The 18315-nt window shown below is 48.2% G+C and overlaps 1 protein-coding gene across 1 annotated transcript in view; it reads left to right on the top strand.

Annotated features, from left to right (window-relative positions):
* PTPN14 (protein tyrosine phosphatase non-receptor type 14) overlaps positions 1-18315 on the top strand; it is a 524356-nt gene that overhangs the window by 174662 nt on the left and 331379 nt on the right. Inside the window, exon 2 of the mRNA XM_078649778.1 lies at positions 4747-5060. Coding sequence (XP_078505904.1) covers positions 4884-5060 — 177 coding nt within the window. The 5' untranslated portion in view covers positions 4747-4883. The remainder of the gene's footprint in view (positions 1-4746; positions 5061-18315) is intronic.

The following is an 18315-nucleotide window of genomic DNA, read 5'->3' as shown; positions in this document are numbered from 1 at the left end:
TGGCTCGAAATGTCGGGTTAAATCACCCACGATCGGTTTGAATGTCCCTGCAGTGCAACTTCGTACTATGTCTCAAATCTTTAGCGAGGGTCCTGGTTAAAATTATAACAAATCCAGAAAGCCAGGGTTATAATGTTGCTCGCGCCACGGGAGAATTCGGCAGTGTAACCACCCCTTAGAAAGAAGCACTGCTAGTTCGAAGCGGATTATGAAGCTTGCTCCCAGTCGGCCTCGGTAGCTCTTACAGTGGTGCTGTCTTGTCCACCTCCTCTTCCTCAGACCTCATGTTTCTCACTGCTCCTAATTAAAAAGTGACAACTACGCAGCTTGATGTAATCTTTGCTCACGCCCTGGTGGTTACACAAGCTACCCCACCCTCACCTGAATCACCCACAGCTTGGCCTATTCCTGCCAGCGCTAATGTAGGTTAGGGGTCAAGGAGTGGGGGGTGAAGGCAATGGGAGGCAGAGAATATGTTAAAGGGAGGGAGCTTGCAGCCTGTGTAGGAAAAACAAAGAATGATTAATTGCAGTGTGGGATGAATCGTTCGAGCAGAATAGAGGGGACTGCTGCATGGTCTGTATGGAGACCGCTTCGTGCGCCCCTCTGAAGTTCAGCGCCCTGGGCGTTGGCCCAGTTAGCCTATACTAAAAACCGGCCTTGACTGTACTGGTATTTTGTGTAATAGAGTCTTGGACTTATGCTTTTCCTGTTCTGCTGTGAGAGAATGTTACCTATAGTGTACCTGCTGTGTATGTAAGGGAAGCGTTAACAGCTGCACCCCTCTGTGCGTGAGGGAACCCTGCACTGCTTCTGCTTGCGCATTACTTGCTCTGTTTTCATGAAGGGAATTGTACTGCTGCACCTCCTGTGGCGGGGAAAGAAGGGAAGCTTGCACTGCTGCTGCCTGTGCAGTATCTACTCCGCTGAGGCAGGATTGAACGCTGCTGCGCCTGCTCTAGCTGCTCTGACTGTACAGGAGGTTAGCACTGCGGCTGCGCGTGTGGGTGAGGGGAGTGTGCACGGTTAGGGCTCGTGCTGTTTGTACTGGGTGTGAAGCATGCACTACTGGTGTCTGTTGTGTGTGTTGTGTTTGTTGCTGGTACTCAAAGCCCTTTCATTGCACCAAACCCCAATGGCTTGCTCTGTCGATGCTTGTCCCTGGAATTCCAAACCTGCTCTCGCTAAGAATAGCACAGGATTAGCTGCCAGACAATTAAGCGCATTGTATTGTGTTTTAGTTACTTAACAACTAGCTTCTACACAGATTTCAGAAAAGAGGACTTCATCCGTATTGTGCACTAACACTTGTGTAAAATGTTCTGAAAATGTAAATTATCACGATAACTGTATATTAAAAGGTATTCTATTAGATGGCCTTTGTTGGCGAGAAAGGACTCGCATGGCTGTGTCAGTCGTGTGCTCACCGTCCTTCCCTGAACTCTTTCCAGCATTGCAACCCTGGCACCAGAGCAGCGCTACCCACCCAGCCTTGTGCCCAGGTGTGGAGCGTGGGCAGCGCTCCCCACCCAGCCATGTGCCCAGGTGTGGGGCGTGGGCAGCGCTCCCTACTCAGCCTTGTGCCCGGGTGTGGAGCGTGGGCAGCGCTCCCTACCCAGCCATGTGCCCAGGTGTGGGCGTGGGCAGCGCTCCCTACCCAGCCATGTGCCCAGGTGTGGGCAGCGCTCCCTACCCAGCCATGTGCCCAGGTGTGGGCAGCGCTCCCTACCCAGCCTTGTGCCCAGGTGTGGGGCGTGGGCAGCGCTCCCTACCCAGCCATGTGCCCAGGTGTGGGGCGTGGGCAGCGCTCCCTACCCAGCCATGTGCCCAGGTGTGGGGCGTGGGCAGCGCTCCCTACCCAGCCATGTGCCCAGGTGTGGGCAGCGCTCCCTACCCAGCCATGTGCCCAGGTGTGGGCAGCGCTCCCTACCCAGCCATGTGCCCAGGTGTGGGCAGCGCTCCCTACCCAGCCATGTACCCGGGTGTGGGCAGCGCTCCCTACCCAGCCTTGTGCCCAGGTGTGGGGCGTGGCAGCGCTCCCTACCCAGCCATGTGCCCGGTGTGGGGCGTGGGCAAAACACGAGCAGTGTGGCTATGCCGAAAATCTACCACCCTGCACCGCTCCGGCGGCCCAAACCCAGGGCCCTTCGCGGTTGTTTCAGTGTTTTTTGTAACCTTAAAAACATATCCCCGTCGAAATGCTCCCCTTTTGAAGTTGGAATGTGTTGGTGCGACCTCACCCTTTAATTATGCAAATGGAGGCGCTCGAGACTTAACTGCACATCCGTTCCATTAATGGCTCTTGTAAGTCCCTTAACAGCGTAAAATCGAAGCCATTTGTGGACGTTGATTCAAATCCTGCTTTACAGAACGATATTGTTTTGCATGAGAGTGCCGAATATTTTTAAGCTCAGACTGCCATGCTTATCTCTTCCACCTTGGGTAAACACGCTGTACCTGGCACTAGTCTGAAAAGCAGGTGAGGTCAGAGGGACGCTCCCAGCGTGGAAGCAGAGGTTTTAAACAGAACCCTCCCAGGTGCACTGAGCTTGGCTAAAACGTGTTTCCAGATGTAGGTCAAGTGTTCAGCGTAAGACGAGAGGATGGAAGCGTGTGATTGTGTCTGCGCTGCCTTCTCTGTCGACTTAGAACACGTTAACGACCGCAGCACGGTTAGTCTGGAGGAGAAATGGTGTTTTTTGGGGGTGGAGGGGGAGCATCAACCTGGGTCTCAGGAAGGTATGTTAGAAGTAGTAAACACTGCCCTTCGCTCCGTTCATACTGTCCTGCGGAAAAGTGACTTGTTGATCCCTTGAGAACCATGACGCCATGTCAGAAGGCCAGGTTTGTGTTGAAACCCCCTCTCTCGACACCCTACCACCTACACTGAGCACGTGAACGCATTTCATGCACATGCACTGACGTGCCTGTGTTTTTGGGCTTCTAACCCTGTATTACACTTTCCCCAAAGTTCATGAACTGGAGTTAGAACAGAAAGCAGTCTTGTCCTTGAATACTTTGTTGTGTATCGTTGCTTCTCGTCAAACTACCTGCAGGAAGTCTCCCCGAAAGAGTTATGTGGGTTTTAACCTCCTTTTGCAGCACATCCTCTCCCAGGGAAGCCTGCAGACCCGCCACCCTCCCATAAACGCGTGTATGTGGAAATACCACAATAGAGTGGCAGAATCCACCTGATTTGTAAGAAAACACTCCTAACATAAAGCTTCACAAATATGGATTTTGAGAAATGGGGTGCAAAACCTAGGCCCAAAAAGGTAGCGTTTTTACGCTCCGAAGGCCTTTTAGCTTTAACATTTATGAGAATGGTATGACTTTGAGACCACAGAAAGGTAGGCCTCCGTTGCCCTAAGCCTCGTGCGCTAGGCATAGCCTGGAATTTGGTGTGGCAGTTGTCTGGAAGCCAGTGAAGGATGCTATAAGCTGGTGTTTTTTTTATAATTATGATGCTATGGTGAGCTGCTTTTGTTTTGAAGGTTCTGTACTGATTGATATTTTTTTTCAGAGTTATTAAGGTGTTTCACAGCATGTAGAGAGAATGTGGTTAAACTGAAGATGTCTTTCTTTGACACCAACTGAATCAGGCTGTAAACAAAGTTGGTTGTTAATGAAGTTTTTATTTGTAATTTGTCAGGCTAAGGTTTTCAAAAACCATATAAGGGAACCATCTGATATTGTAGAAGCAAACCCCCTAATGCTTTCAGGGACCCACGACACGATATTGCACTATTTCTTATTCACAACTTTGTTATTGACATTCAGTCCTGTATATTGTCAATGTGGTAGCAAAGAGATGTGTTTTGAATTTAGATTTATTTACAGACGTATGTGCACCCATCCGTGGTCAAAACGTGGATTAGTCAAATCAAGCGTCAAATGGATTCAGCGAGCTATCCAGCAATTACATGAGCAAAATGTGCTGCTTACATATTAAATTTAATTCATTTGAAATAACGGAAGGTTCAGTAGGTTCAGCTGTTTCTAGGAAATGTGAGGAGTGATTGGATGTGTTTTTGGGATACCAAATGTTAGCCTCTAACTCATTTGTATGTTTTAAATTGTGCATAGTTTCACTCGTGGAGTCTTTTTTGTTGTTGTATTTTTGACTATTGGATAACATCTCATCATGAAATCGTTTTGTCTCACATCTTAGACTCAATTGGGTGGGCGCCAGCTTTGCTTCGAGTAGAACAACAAATTGTTTTCTATTGTTATTTTTTGGGTTTTATCTGCATAGTGGTGCATTTCCTCAAATGCATTGGTCCACAAATACTTCTGCTTTTTAACGTTCGTATGTCATTTTATGTTTTAAATGAAGTGTTTTTTTTTACAAATAGCTGTCTTTCCCACTTGATCCTGACTAGACAGTTTGAGTGGATAGTACTTTTTTGTTTTTTTAAATACTTTTAATATTGAATTAAAAATCAAAATTACCGATCAGTGCCTCTTTAAGTTTTATTCGTGAATATATGTATGTTTAATTTCATTTATACAAAAGGAACTCGTATTAGACTTTTAATTTATTAATTTAGTATACTTGAAAAAGTGCTAGCTAAGAATACCGCAACAGTGCATTGTACATAGAACTTTTTAAGCAATATATTGAGTGATAGAAATATAAAAGAGAATCTGAAAGCTTGTGTCTTAAACTATGCTTCAAAGACCTGGTAGGGATCCTGCATGTTAGTCCAAAGTTTAATAACCATTCTTTTCCTTTGCAATTTACAGGAAGTAAGATGGTCTTGAAAAAGACATGGATAATTGCCCCCTTATTAGGAATGAAGAAGCTGGAGGCGTGATCAGCCCTAAGCACCTCTGGAGGAAGACCAAGGAGTGACTTGGGAAGCTCCTAAGGTCCTGCAACCATGCCTCTAAAATTGCCAAAATTCCGAAGGGCTAAGCGCTACAATGTCCTCAACAAAAACTGCTTTGTGACCCGGATCCGGTTGCTGGACAACAGCAGTATCGAGTGGACTCTGTTGCTGGAGAGTACAGGGCAGGAGTGCCTGGAGGCTGTGGCCCAGAGGTTGGAGCTACGAGAGGTAAGGATGGCCGCTTAGAGGGATTATTGAAATCTTGTTGTGTGCATCCTTTTAGCAGTCTAACATGTTGATGTTGCTGTTGTTCAATCTGTTGAAGATGGTTGCCAGGTCATGGGTGCAGGGGAGGAATTAGCGCAAGGCTACATACATTATTCCCATCACAGATTCTTTACTGCAGCTTAAACATTTGTTTAAATAAAACGTTTTATTTCATATTTACACAAAGTTTTGGAGATTTTGGATTGGTTGAATGAAGTTTAATTCAAACTGTTAAATTGTCATCATCCTGTTATTTTAACTGAGATTTTCCTGTGAGTTTCCACGTTTTATCATATTCGTTCTCAACAGATATTTATCAAACTCAGAGCAGGCAATAGAAATTGTAATGGTAGTCTAGTTAGCGAACACATGTGAGGGGGTGGAGTCCAATGAGTTTTAAAATTGGGCGGAGAACGCGGGAACATCGTAACGGATAAATCATTAGTCTCAAGACGAGTTCGGGGCTATGGAGAGAAGAAATGTTTAAGCAGGTATGCGTGATGGCTGAATAAAGCTTGTTTATTTTATAGAACTTGGCACGGGAAGACCATTCGAAATTAAAATGTTGCTTCAGAATAAACCTTCGGTAATTGTTAAGAAATCAGACTGAACAACAGAGGTAGCACAAGCGGGAAGCCGGTAAGCGCGAGCGAGTCAGGCAAAGGACTAGTGTTCTCCTAAGCAGATTTATATAATCTAGGGAGGAAATATGCACGGGTGTTAAGTTTTAGTAGAATTTAGTTTGTATTGTTGGTTTGTATTTAATAATTGAAAACGACCTGTAAAAGAAAAGTAAATGTATTTGTGGAACTAATTCACGTAGTGTGGGTGCAGAAAATGTATAATGCGCACAGTTTGTGTAAAGTGATTACTAATGGAATGTTTATATTCATTGATTCGCAGTTACCCCTGACGAAGGGCAATTGATATGCCCGAAATGCATTGGGTCATGAATAAAGAAAAAACTGCTTTGAACTACTTTTTGCGTTGGGTCCGTATGTACGAAGAGGCCTGGATGGGCACGAGTGGATACGCAAATGTTTCCCAAAATGCAATATGTTGAATATGTGGATCACATTGTTGAAAAGGAGTAAAAGATGAAAAACTTTTGGACGAAATTGGATATTAATGGACAAATGGATTATACAAGTTGGATCTAGCATCCTTGAACTGCAGTGCATCTGGGTGTGGAGCGCGATGTTCACGCTCCCCACATGTTCATATAAATTATGGTGCATTAGGGCAATGCGTAACCCAGTTTGCACGCATCTGACACAGTCTGCAAAATGATGGATTATAATGTAAGATGATGGTGTGCACACCCCCTCATTCATCATTTAATAGAAATTGTATTGACAATTTAGGTGGCAAAAGGCTTGCAGCACAATTGAGGAAAGTCAGGAAAATGGTCAGGCGATTTAGTCGATGTTTCTCAAGTAATTTTGCCCGGCGTTAAACGCCTCTAATACCATACGAATTTTATCAAATAAAGAGGCAGGCGCTGGAGACAGGAAGACAGGAAACAAGTTTTATTCCGACGGAGCAGAACACATCAGATCGGACAACAAGGTATCGTCTCGAGGTGCTCTCTTTAGCCTCTCTGAGGCCTGGCCTTTTATACACTGGTTTACGACATGTGACCATTCTTTATTACAATAAAGACATTGTGAAGTAATGAAAAATGACATCCCCGGTATCCCCCCAGTTCCGGCTCATTCCAACACGTGGCTACAGTAGAGGTCCTCACCCCCCGTACAATAGGAGGGGGCTATCACGCAGCTGAGTGTTTCGCCGATTCCTTTGGAATGTGTGCGCCTGATCGAATCTCAAGGGATGGGGAGGTCATGATCAATAGTAGCTCCTTTGAAGAGGGGCGAGTGCATACAGTAGTGGGCAATAAACTGTATCCTCAGGCCAAGGGATGACCAGCGGTCCGTGCAGACAATCGGGCTCAGAGGAAGGGGTCATCAAAGGAGAGATATTCCATGAAAGAAAGGATCGGTGTGGACAGTCGAGCATAGAGGAAGGGTTTATCAAAAGAGGGGTATCCATGGGAGGAAAGGAGGTGTTGGTCAGGCGCGGGGTGTAATTCCCGGAGACAGAGTCATGCGGAAGAGGAGGGTTCATGACTCGTGCATGTGAGAGCGGGGGCAGCCAGGGTGCATGGGGGGTGCTAGCAGGGTCAGGGAAGTGCGCTGATGATCGATCGTGAACAGGGAGACCATGGTACCTAAAAAGGCTGTCGTGTATGTTCATACGTGAGTCTGAGGAATGGGCAAGATGGCGCAGATGATCAGTTCACGAACCAATATTCCACAGTCCTCCCTTTTAACATGTCTCGCCAGCTTGTCAATTCGGATCTATCCCCATAAGACCACGTATTTCTATCTCATAGAGGGGACTCATGTGCTCAGTTCTAAAGTCCAAAGTCTTAGGGCACATACAGTTAGAAATGAGGGAACACAAAGGTGGCAAACATTGAATACCTAAGCAACACCCACACAGTATCACGACTGGTATCAGTATAAATGTAAACAACCTCCATCCCCAGTCCTTCAAAGTGTCCCAAAACCAGCTTCCAAGCGACCATCCTTCTTGCTCCTGGTGAACCTCTGAGGATAGTCTGTGGAGGTGTTCGATTGCTTTGTAGACCGAAGGCGAGTTATCTGGCACGTAGGTGCAGCAGCTGGAGCCGATGATGCGGCATGCTCCTCCACGGTCGGCCAGAACCACATCTAGGACAAGGCGGTTCTGAAGAGCCACTAGGCGGACTGCCTGAAGCTCAGCCGTGTTGTTAGCGAGGATTCCAGCCGTGATGTTAATGGTTGTTTCCACTGCCTGAGTCAGGTGTCGGATAGCGCGGCTATTTGCCATTGGGCCCCACAGAGGAACAAGTCCCTTCACCGCATCCAGGAACTGTGCTCCGGTGGAGTCGGCTTGTCCAATGTCTCCGGCACGCTTTTGCTGGTGATGGTAGGCTGGGGCCACATACGTGGGGGGAAGAATGAAGGCGATGTAGCACGTACCCCTCCAACCTTTCGGGAGCCAAGTGTAAGCTTTGATGCCACAAACAAAGTACATATTCGGAGAAGCAACAAAGGAGGGGGGATCAACTGAGACCAATGTTCTGGTGATACGGCAGGAACTGTGACCCACCAGCTGTGTTCCCCGGCCTTCGAGGCACACGAGACCTGTGACATTAATGACGGACAGGGCCACAGTCAGAGTGGCAGCCGTTCGCTTCCGCAGGTGGGCGAAGGTTGGTCTAGCTGGATTGTGGAGTACTTGCATCTCGACTCGTTCTTTGGCAGGGATGTTCATATGAAAGGCGGAACCTGAGGTCACAGGACAAAAGGGGGCAGGTGTCCTTCCTGTTTTGTTCAGCCAGAACCCATAGTAGAAATGTGACACTGTTTGACCAGAAGCGGCGTTGACCTTGTGGCTTTCCTGCAAGAGGATCAACCAGGCGAGGCAGGAGCCATGTACTGAGAAAGGAGAAGGGATGAAGGGGATGGAGTGTCCAGTGGCATGCGGGAGCAACCCGCAGATCGAGCAGTTCGTGGCATTTGCAGCAAGGTTGTGTTGGTGCAATAGTTGCACGAAGGAATTGTTCCAGAACTCCTTACGCCTTTCTCGGAGCTGAGGCGAAAGGGAGATCAGGTGATGCTCTTTCATGGTGGTTGGCTGTGCAGTGGTCAGCAATATCTGATGAGCGGGTGTGCTGTCCTCCAAGATCCAGAAGGGAGTCATGAGGAGGAGGCAAAGGAGGACGAGAATGAAGAAGGCGATTGTCTTTGATTCGTGCAAATTGTCAGTCTTTGGGTTCCTGTAGTGGGTATTTCCTGTTGCTTTCATCATCTTCTTATCTGGCGCTTCCATCATCTTCTTATCTGGCGCTTCCATCATCTTCAAGGTGCTCGGTAGTGGGCAGAACCACAGACTTTGTTTAGCTTCTCTCCGGGTAACCCTTGGTTGTTTTAGGTCACCGTTCTGAGATTTTAACTTAGTCCGTGGTCTACTTAGCCGAAGCTCCCTCCTTTCGACGCAGGAAATACCCTTCCCGGGATGGCACAGTGGGATCAGAGAATTTTGCAAGTTCAAGTGCCTCGGTATCAGGATAGCAGTTCAACGATGGTTGGTCTTTGTTCAGGAGCTCTTCTTGGGTGTCGACGTTTTCTGTCGTGGCCAGGGTCGAGGAGACCTTCTTGCAGTGGTGGGCGTGCAGCCAGTGCCTTTTTCCCTCCACTTGAAGAGCCGTCCGAGTGGTGATCAGTACTTGCCAGGGGCCCGTCCACCGGGGTTCTAGACTCTTTGCCCGTTGAAAATTCCGGACTAGAACATAATCTCCCGGTTGGATATCGTGACCGGGACCCCTGGAAGCATCGGGGATGGCCTGCTGCACCTGTTGATGAATGACAGACAACGTTTTAGTTAATTTGCACAAATAATCTGACAGGGGGACGTCGTGAATGGAGGTCGGTTTGGGGGCAGTCCAGAGGTTCATTGGTCGCCCAAACACAACCTCGTAGGGGGTCAAGTGGTGCTTAGTGGGAGTGGAGCGCATCGATAGCAATGCCAGTGGGAGGGCATCTGGCCACTTAAGCCCTGTGGTGGCCACTATTTTTGACAGTTTCAGTTTCAGTGTAGCATTGTGTCGCTCAACTAGGCCAGCGGATTGGGGGTGGAAGACCGCATGAAACCTTTGCTTTACCCCCAGCCCCTTCAAGATTAGTTGGATAACTTCAGCTACGAAGTGGGGGCCATTGTCGCTCCATAAAATTCGACAAAGGCCGTAGCGAGGGAAAAACTCTTTCAGTAGTACTTTGGCAGTAGTCATGGCAGTGTTATCACGGGTTGGATAGGCTTCCACCCATTTGCTGAAGGCGCATACAATGACTAATACGTACTTCAAGCCTTGGCATCTCTCCAGCTGGATGTAATCCATCTGGAGGACCTCAAAGGGGTGGTCGGGGATCCCAAACCCTCCCCGGGGTACCACAGTTCCTTTCCCGGGGTTGTGTTGTAGGCAGATAAGGCACTGCTGGACCAGGCGTTTGGCTGAGTCGGGGATTTTGTTGTTGTGCCAGACTTTGGAAATGAGTTCAATCATGGGGGCAGAACCTATGTGTGCAGGGGAGTGTGCCATAGTCAGTATAGGGATCAGGTACGAGTCAGGCAGCAACCATTGGTTTGTGTCTTTTGTCCGCCAGCAGCCTTCATCGTCTTTTAAGCCTACCCGTGCCCACTCAGTCAGTTCGTGAGGTGTGCTGGCCGACTGGATGTCCCTAATCGTTTCCCTAGGGTCAGTCCATTTTTCTGCTTGTGACCTGGTCACATATATGCGCGTCGTTGTCCTATTCTCAGCTGTGGTTCGGGCAGTGATGTCGGCCAGTGCGTTTCCCTGTCCAATTAAGTCCGTCACCTTCTTGTGTGCCTGGCATTTGATCACTGCTAATCGTTTGGGGAGGAGGACTGCTTCAATCAGGGCGGAGACTAGATCTCCATGAAGGATGGGCGTGCCGTGGGACGTCAGGAATCCCCTTTCCCTCCACAAGAGCCCAAAATGATGAACCACCCCGAAGGCATACTGGCTGTCCGTGTAAATGTTTGTCGTGGTTCCTGCTGCTATGATACATGCTCGTGTGAGGGCAATTAGCTCTGCCGCCTGTGCGGATCGTTGCGTGATGCGGGCTGTTTCAACTACTGTTAGGGCTGTCGTCACCGCATAGGCAGCTGAAGTGGTGCCGTCTGGGAGTTTGATACAAGAGCCGTCTACCCATAGCTCTCCATCAGGGTCTGTAAAAGCAATGTCTCGGAGGTCAATTCTACTCCTGGTCTGTTCGTCCGTGAGGGTCACACAGTCGTGTATAGGGGGCGCATCGGGGTCATTTTCAGGCAAGGGCAACAGTGTGGCAGGATTCAAAGTTGTGCATCTCTTCAGAGTGATGTGGGGTGCAAGTAGAGTCAATTCGTACCCCGTCAGTCGTGCACTAGTCAGGTGTTGAGTCTTGGTCTGGTTCAAAAGGGTGTCAACTGCGTGGGGTACCAACACCGTGAGAGAGTTTGAAAGTACAATACCCTCACTCTGACGGATAGAGACAGCAGCGGCGGCTACTGCTCGAAGGCAGGCAGGTAAAGCTCTGGCGACTGGGTCAAGAGTGGCAGAGAAGTAGGCACAAGGGCGTTGTTTGGAGCCGATGGGCTGAGTTAGAACAGACAATGCGCATCCCTCCCTTTCGTGAGTGAAGAGAGAGAAGGGCTTGGAGTAATCTGGTGTTCCTAGGACGGGTGCCGAGCAAAGGGCATCCCGTAACTCCTTAAAGGACGCTTGGCATTCGGGGGTCCAAGGGAGTGGGAAGGGAACATCTTTGACCAACAGGGAAAGTAGGGGCTTTATAATGAGACTGAAATTTGGTAACCATTGTCGGCAAAAAGAGGTAAGGCCCACCAATGAACGGACTTGCTTCTGTGTTTTTGGGATGGGGGTGTCTAGGATGGTCTGGATTCGGTCGGGTGTAAGTTTCCTCCCTTCTTTGGACAGGAGATGGCCTAGGTATGTCACTTGAGGTTGGCAGAATTGCAGTTTCTTTTTGGAGACTTTGTGGCCATTCTCCGCAAGAAAGTGCAAGAGTTGGATAGTGGCCGTGATTGCAAGTGGAGTGGTGTCGGCCGCCAAAAGGATATCATCGACATATTGGATCAACACCACTCCATCTGGTAGCTGGACGGCGTCCAGCTGTCTTTTGAGGGCCTGGCTGTAAATGCTGGGACTTTCAGTGTAGCCCTGGGGAGCTCTACAAAATCGGTAGGAACGGTTTTTTAAGGTGAAGCCGAAGAGATAACGGCTGTCTGGATGGATGGGGATAGAGAAAAATGCATTCTTGAGATCAATAACGGTGAAGGTGGTGGCAGTGGACGGGATGATGGTCAGAATGGTGGTGATGTCTGAGACTACGGGGTACTGTGGCACCACCACTTTGTTGACTTCTCGCAGGTCGATGATGTAGCGGTACGCTTTCTCATCTCCCTCACCTTGCTTCTTAACAATGGGTAGGATAGGGCTGTTGCAGACATTACCAACCACTTCCTCTACCACTCCTGCATCTACCAGGGACTGAATAATCGCTACCAATGCCTTCTCGCCTTCGGCGATATCCGGTACTGTGGGAGTTTCGGGAGTATTGCGTCTGGTAGAACAGTTATGTGCACAGGGTCGATCATCATTCGTCCTACATCCGAGTCGTTCCTGGCCCATAGGTACGGGGGTAGGGTGTCGAGCAAGGTTAGGTCAGCATCAGTTCTAGAGTACATATGTCGTGCGGGACGGGGTCTGGACATGTTCGGGTTGTCGTACAGGATGACTCTGACTCCATCTGGGGAACACCTGATAGTAGCTCGGAAATGTTTTAGTAAATCAATACCCATAATGGCGTCAGGGGAGTTGGAGGAGAGCAGAAATGTTGTGTCCGTGGGGTTGTTTCCTAGGTCAAAGGAGATAGGTACAGACAGGGGATTAGTGGAGGGCGTTCCATCGAAACCTATCGATGTAATGTGTGAGCCAGACAAGGGTGCCCTTGGAATCAGTCGCTTTGATAATACACTACGTGTCGCTCCAGTGTCTACCAAGAATGGAGACTTTGTGCCCAGGACCTTAGCGGTGACGTAAGGACCTTGCTGGTCAACACAGAGCTCGACTGGATCCCTCCCTTGCCCCTGGCAGTCCTATGCGAAGTCGGGGGTGTTCTCACTGTCAGATAGTTGGTACTGGTTCTGTCGGGGGCGGTCAAATGTGTTCGATCTTCCTGGTCTGTCGCTGTTGGGGTCGTTTGTGTATCCCTGTCCTCTAGTCCTGGGGCCATTCATCATGTCCCTCGTTTCTTTATTTTTAATTAGTTCCAGAAGAGCCGGACATTGAGACTTCCAATGCCCGAATCCTCTGCAAAATGCACACTGATTATCTTCTATATCCCTACGTCCAGAGTAGGGAGTGGATGTGCGGTCCTTTGGGGGGTGGATTTCTAGGGGCGATCGATTGGTAGCTCCCCCTGTGTAGTTCTTTCCCGACTGCCACCCCTTGTATCTGGGCTATCATCACCCTTTCTTTCAAATCTTTCTTCTTTCTCTCGGTTGCCCTATCATTCTCATTCTTTTGGTGTTCATAGTACTGAGCCATTTGGAGGATAGCGGCGGGTTTGGAGGCCCCCCAACTACTCTCGCTCGTTTGTAACTTTTGGGAAACCTCTTGTGACAGACCCTTTACGTAGTTTTGCACAAATAGGTGTTGTCCGGTTGCGGTGGTCATGTCCTGGCCACTGTAGTCGGAGAACACCGTTTCAAATCGGGAGAAGTATTCTGATACGTCTTCCTGGGGTTTCTGACGGCAAGCCGTGACTATTGACAAATCGACCTTTTTCTCTGGGATCAAGGTTTTTAGCTTTTGAACTATTTTGTCCGGAAGTTCCAGTATGTCTTTTATCGGTTTCCTTCCGGGCTCTTGTCGTCTATCTAGCTCACTGAGTTGGTTCCAGGTATGTCCAAACAGATCTGTGTGTTCGGCTTTCCGGATTTGCTTCCACATGTCAGCCGGCAGACATAACCCGAAAAACAAATCAATGTCTGCTAGAGTCATTATCGTTGAGCCCAAGGCTGTACCTAATTCGGTGTAAAATGCTGTCGGGTTTTTCCTTAAATCAGGCAGGGTTTGCCTAAAGGTTAAAATATCTTGTCGATCCCATGGTTGGTAAACCCAATTGTACACAACCCTTCCTTTAGCATCTGCGTGGTTGATATCGTCGTTTGTTCCCTGACCTCTTGGGGGAACCCAGTAGGGGGCGGCTTCTCTGATAGGCATCATAGAGTTGGTTACTTCTAATGGGGACTCAGCCGTTTCAGGGACTGTGATCTTAACCTCTGGTTTCTGTTCCGTGAGGTGGCGGAAGACCTCAAGCGTTTGCATGAAGAGGTCCGTCACATCGCGTTCAGTCCCATCTCCAACGTCGATCTTTCTATATAGGGTCGTCAGCTTAGCAGGACCCTTAGTCTGATACCTATCTTCATATGTGTTCAGGGTGTGGTAGCTGAACCGTAAAATGAAATGCAGTCTATGGCTACCGGCATGTGAATTGTGCACATCCATCGTATATTCTTCGCTCTCTTTCCGTTCTACCAATGTCTTTGCTATCTTGTCAATCCCATCCCGCTCATCTTTGCTCAACCTATTTGGTCTGGCCGTTAGCTGCTTGCTAGTCTCGAGTTCATCTGATGTTGTTACCAATGTGGCTGGTGCGAAGGCCGTAAGAGCCGGGGCACTAGCGCTAGAGTCACCCTCGCCCGCACTCAGAACTGGTAGGTGCTGTGCCAGAGGCTGGCAGGGGGCATAAGGAGGGGGCATGTAGATAATCGGAGGACCTAGCAGTAACTCGTCGTTTGCCCGTTGTTTGGAGGGCATCTCTGGGTAGAGCGTAGAGGGGGTCCTAACAGGGCATTGGCCTGTCGACCCTGATTCTTGCGTTTGTCTAACTTCCTCTCTCCTTCTTATTTCTTCATCTAGTTCCTTCGCTGCCAGGTGGGCTGCCTTTCGTAACTCTTTCCCTATTCTTGCTTCTTCTCTTTTCCTTCGTTGTTCTGCTTCTTTGCGCCACATGCCGATACTATCGAGCATGGTGGGTGTTGCCTTATTTATTCTAACAGCTGCTTCTAACGTTTTTATTTTATGATCATCAAAGGAACCTATCAGTGGCCACTGACTTTTGGGGTCCTTCTTTGTATATTTATGCCCTAACTTACTATAAGCTATAGCGACTAGTCCTTGTTTAATGAACATGTCCTTATTAGGGGTGCCTTCCAATGGAGCTGGATGGTTCATCTCTAATAAGCGGTCCGGGTTGTTCCAACTACCAATCAGTGGGGAGAAGACAGGCATGACAGATTACAACGGGGGACAAAGGTCCGCACTACCTATCTCTCACTGTTTGCAAAGACTAGACAGAATATGGCTATTCTACGTTATTTGCAAGCAGAGAACCTCAAAAGAACTATACTCCAAACAATCTATGTTCGGACAATCAATCAATGGGGAGAAAAATAGGTACGACAGATTACAATGGGGGACAAAAGTCCGCGTTACCTACCCTTCACTATCCGCAAAGGGAGATAGAATATTCCTATTCCCCCCCGTTTGCAGGCAGCGAATATCTCAAAGAGCGACAATGCAAATACTAGTATTTCAATCAATCAAACAATCAATCAATTCGCAATTCGTCGTGTGTCACGACCTTACCCGGACCGCATGGACAGTTTCTTGTCTTCCGCTTCCAGCGCCTGATCGTCCTCTACTCTCTGCTGGTACCGCGGCACTCCTGATGGTTCCCAGTCAGGACCGTAGATCACTCGAGAGAGGTCTGCTTGGAACCAGTGAAGTTCGGATGATCGGCTGTCAGACGAGGGTCTATCGGACAGGAGCTCTCCCGGTCGTTGCAGTCGTTCACTCTGTCGTCGGGACCTCTCCCACTGGATCCACGTGTCGCTGATGGGCCCCACACTTGGGACGCCAATTGAGGAAAGTCAGGAAAATGGTCAGGCGATTTAGTCGATGTTTCTCAAGTAATTTTGCCCGGCGTTAAACGCCTCTAATACCATACGAATTTTATCAAATAAAGAGGCAGGCGCTGGTGACAGGAAGACAGGAAACAAGTTTTATTCCGACGGAGCAGAACACATCAGATCGGACAACAAGGTATCGTCTCGAGGTGCTCTCTTTAGCCTCTCTGAGGCCTGGCCTTTTATACACTGGTTTACGACATGTGACCATTCTTTATTACAATAAAGACATTGTGAAGTAATGAAAAATGACATCCCCGGTATCCCCCCAGTTCCGGCTCATTCCAACACGTGGCTACAGTAGAGGTCCTCACCCCCCGTACAATAGGAGGGGGCTATCACGCAGCTGAGTGTTTCGCCGATTCCTTTGGAATGTGTGCGCCTGATCGAATCTCAATGGATGGGGAGGTCATGATCAATAGTAGCTCCTTTGAAGAGGGGCGAGTGCATACAGTAGTGGGCAATAAACTGTATCCTCAGGCCAAGGGATGACCAGCGGTCCGTGCAGACAATCGGGCTCAGAGGAAGGGGTCATCAAAGGAGAGATATTCCATGAAAGAAAGGATCGGTGTGGACAGTCGAGCATAGAGGAAGGGTTTATCAAAAGAGGGGTATTCATGGGAGGAAAGGAGGTGTTGGTCAGGCGCGGGGTGTAATTCCCGGAGAGAGTCATGCGGAAGAGGAGGGTTCATGACTCGTGCATGTGAGCGCGGGGGCAGCCAGGGTGCATGGGGGGTGCTAGCAGGGTCAGGGAAGTGCGCTGATGATCGATCGTGAACAGGGAGACCATGGTACCTAAAATGGCTGTCGTGTATGTTCATACGTGAGTCTGAGGAATGGGCAAGATGGCGCAGATGATGATCAGTTCACGAACCAATATTCCACACAATTGCTAAGCACTTTTTTGATATTGTACATGCACACATTCAAACCTATATCTTTAAATATAGAGATGAATTGTGAGTTGTACCACAGCCAATTCTGCATCATTTCGCAAACTTGGAGGACTTGATCAAAAAAAGTAGTCCACTTACACAATAGCATTACATTCGTACTTTTCTTTTGTGGTTGAAGGTTATTCTACCACTGCTCTCTAAATTTGCATTTTCTGCTCGTATTAGTGTTCTCCTGCCCACCCTATCTTGCATTATTTTTTTACATTTTAGTTTAGTTTTTTTTCCTAGCTACAAAGTATTATTGGGCAGCGTGCTTCACAGTCAAGTGCTTCGTCCATTTTATTTTTAGATTTAGTGATGGCCAACACCGTTTGATTTTACTGACATTGTGTCTAATATAGATTACATGTATAATATACATCTGTTGGTCGGTTACTGCGTCATTTCTATTTGTTTATGTCCACTAATGCATGCAGAATGGGGCACCAGGTCACCCCACATGAGCCACTGGCTAACTTCTCTGTAAGTGACTAAATGCTTCTTCTTTTCACAAGGAGCACATTCAAAGTAGTTTACTTCCATTATGAGCTAGAGCCTCTCCTATGGCAATATGTGCTTTTTGAGGCCCAAAACAGTTTTTGGTTTTAACCATTTTTTTTATTGACGAGGGCCCTACTCCTTCCAGAGAAATAAAGGTTTGCAAAAACCATGAGAAAATAAAGGCTGACATACCACACCAATATATACAGAAGCAGGCCTCCTGGCTTTAACAATGCTTGTTTATTTTTAGTTTACCATTCCGACATAACCATGAGCCATGTTGGAATTTGTATGGAACAAAATAATCACCTTATGTTCAAAATCATGCATACGTATTTGTGCACACAGCGGCCATCTTAGAATGATAGTCTGCAACCCATGAACATAAAAGCATTGCAACAAATGCACAAGCATGCTTCGTTAATGCTGTGGCTTTTATGGCATTTTGGGCGGAAAAGAGAACATGTTTAAAAAGTAGCCTCTTTTCCTTTTCATGGAAGGCTTCACCGCCCTTACCCTGAGCCATCACTTACGTGGCCATTTTAGGTTATCAACAGCAGCGGCTCCTCTGTTAGGGCGGAGGAGTGTCTCCCGACTGCAAATTCAAGCATGAAAAATCAAATGATGATAAAACTATTTTACTATTATTTTAGTTTTCGTCCAGGCTGCCAACCGATCCAACTGAGCATCTTCGGGTGGGGTGAGGTCATCCTGAGTGATGGACAGGCGCTGCAGCAGGAGGAGGAGGAGTGGTGGTCACTGCAAGTGCGCATGTTGGTTTGGCTGTCTGTGTTAGCATGGCCAAACTGACGTGCACACTTCGATCTCTCCAACCGGAGTTGTGTTGTACAGCCAGGTGGAGAAAAGACCCAGGCACACAGTCCCAGTGTGAGCGCAAAACCAGCTTGCTCACACCAATCTCGGCGCTTCTCCCATGCTGATAATAGTATTACAAGCATGAGAGCAGTGTCTGGCTTGGCCTAGGGGTCGGGAGTCTCTGCTCCTGTGCAGTGCACCCCCAGACTGCCGGGAGTCGAGACTCAGGAGAGCGCCTGGCAGCAGTGCTAGCCGAGCAAGCGAGAATGAGTATCCTCTTTACTCCACGCTGACCGCCCCAGGTAAGTTAAGTGCTGGTCCAAGAACGGGTGCCACTGACGACTAACTACTTTCTCCATTCTGAT

The sequence above is a fragment of the Lissotriton helveticus genome, chromosome 6, assembly GCF_964261635.1.
Source record: "Lissotriton helveticus chromosome 6, aLisHel1.1, whole genome shotgun sequence".
Lineage (NCBI taxonomy): Eukaryota > Metazoa > Chordata > Amphibia > Caudata > Salamandridae > Lissotriton > Lissotriton helveticus.
The sequence above is the reverse complement of the archived record's forward strand: the minus strand, read 5'-3'. Positions and strand labels throughout refer to the sequence as shown.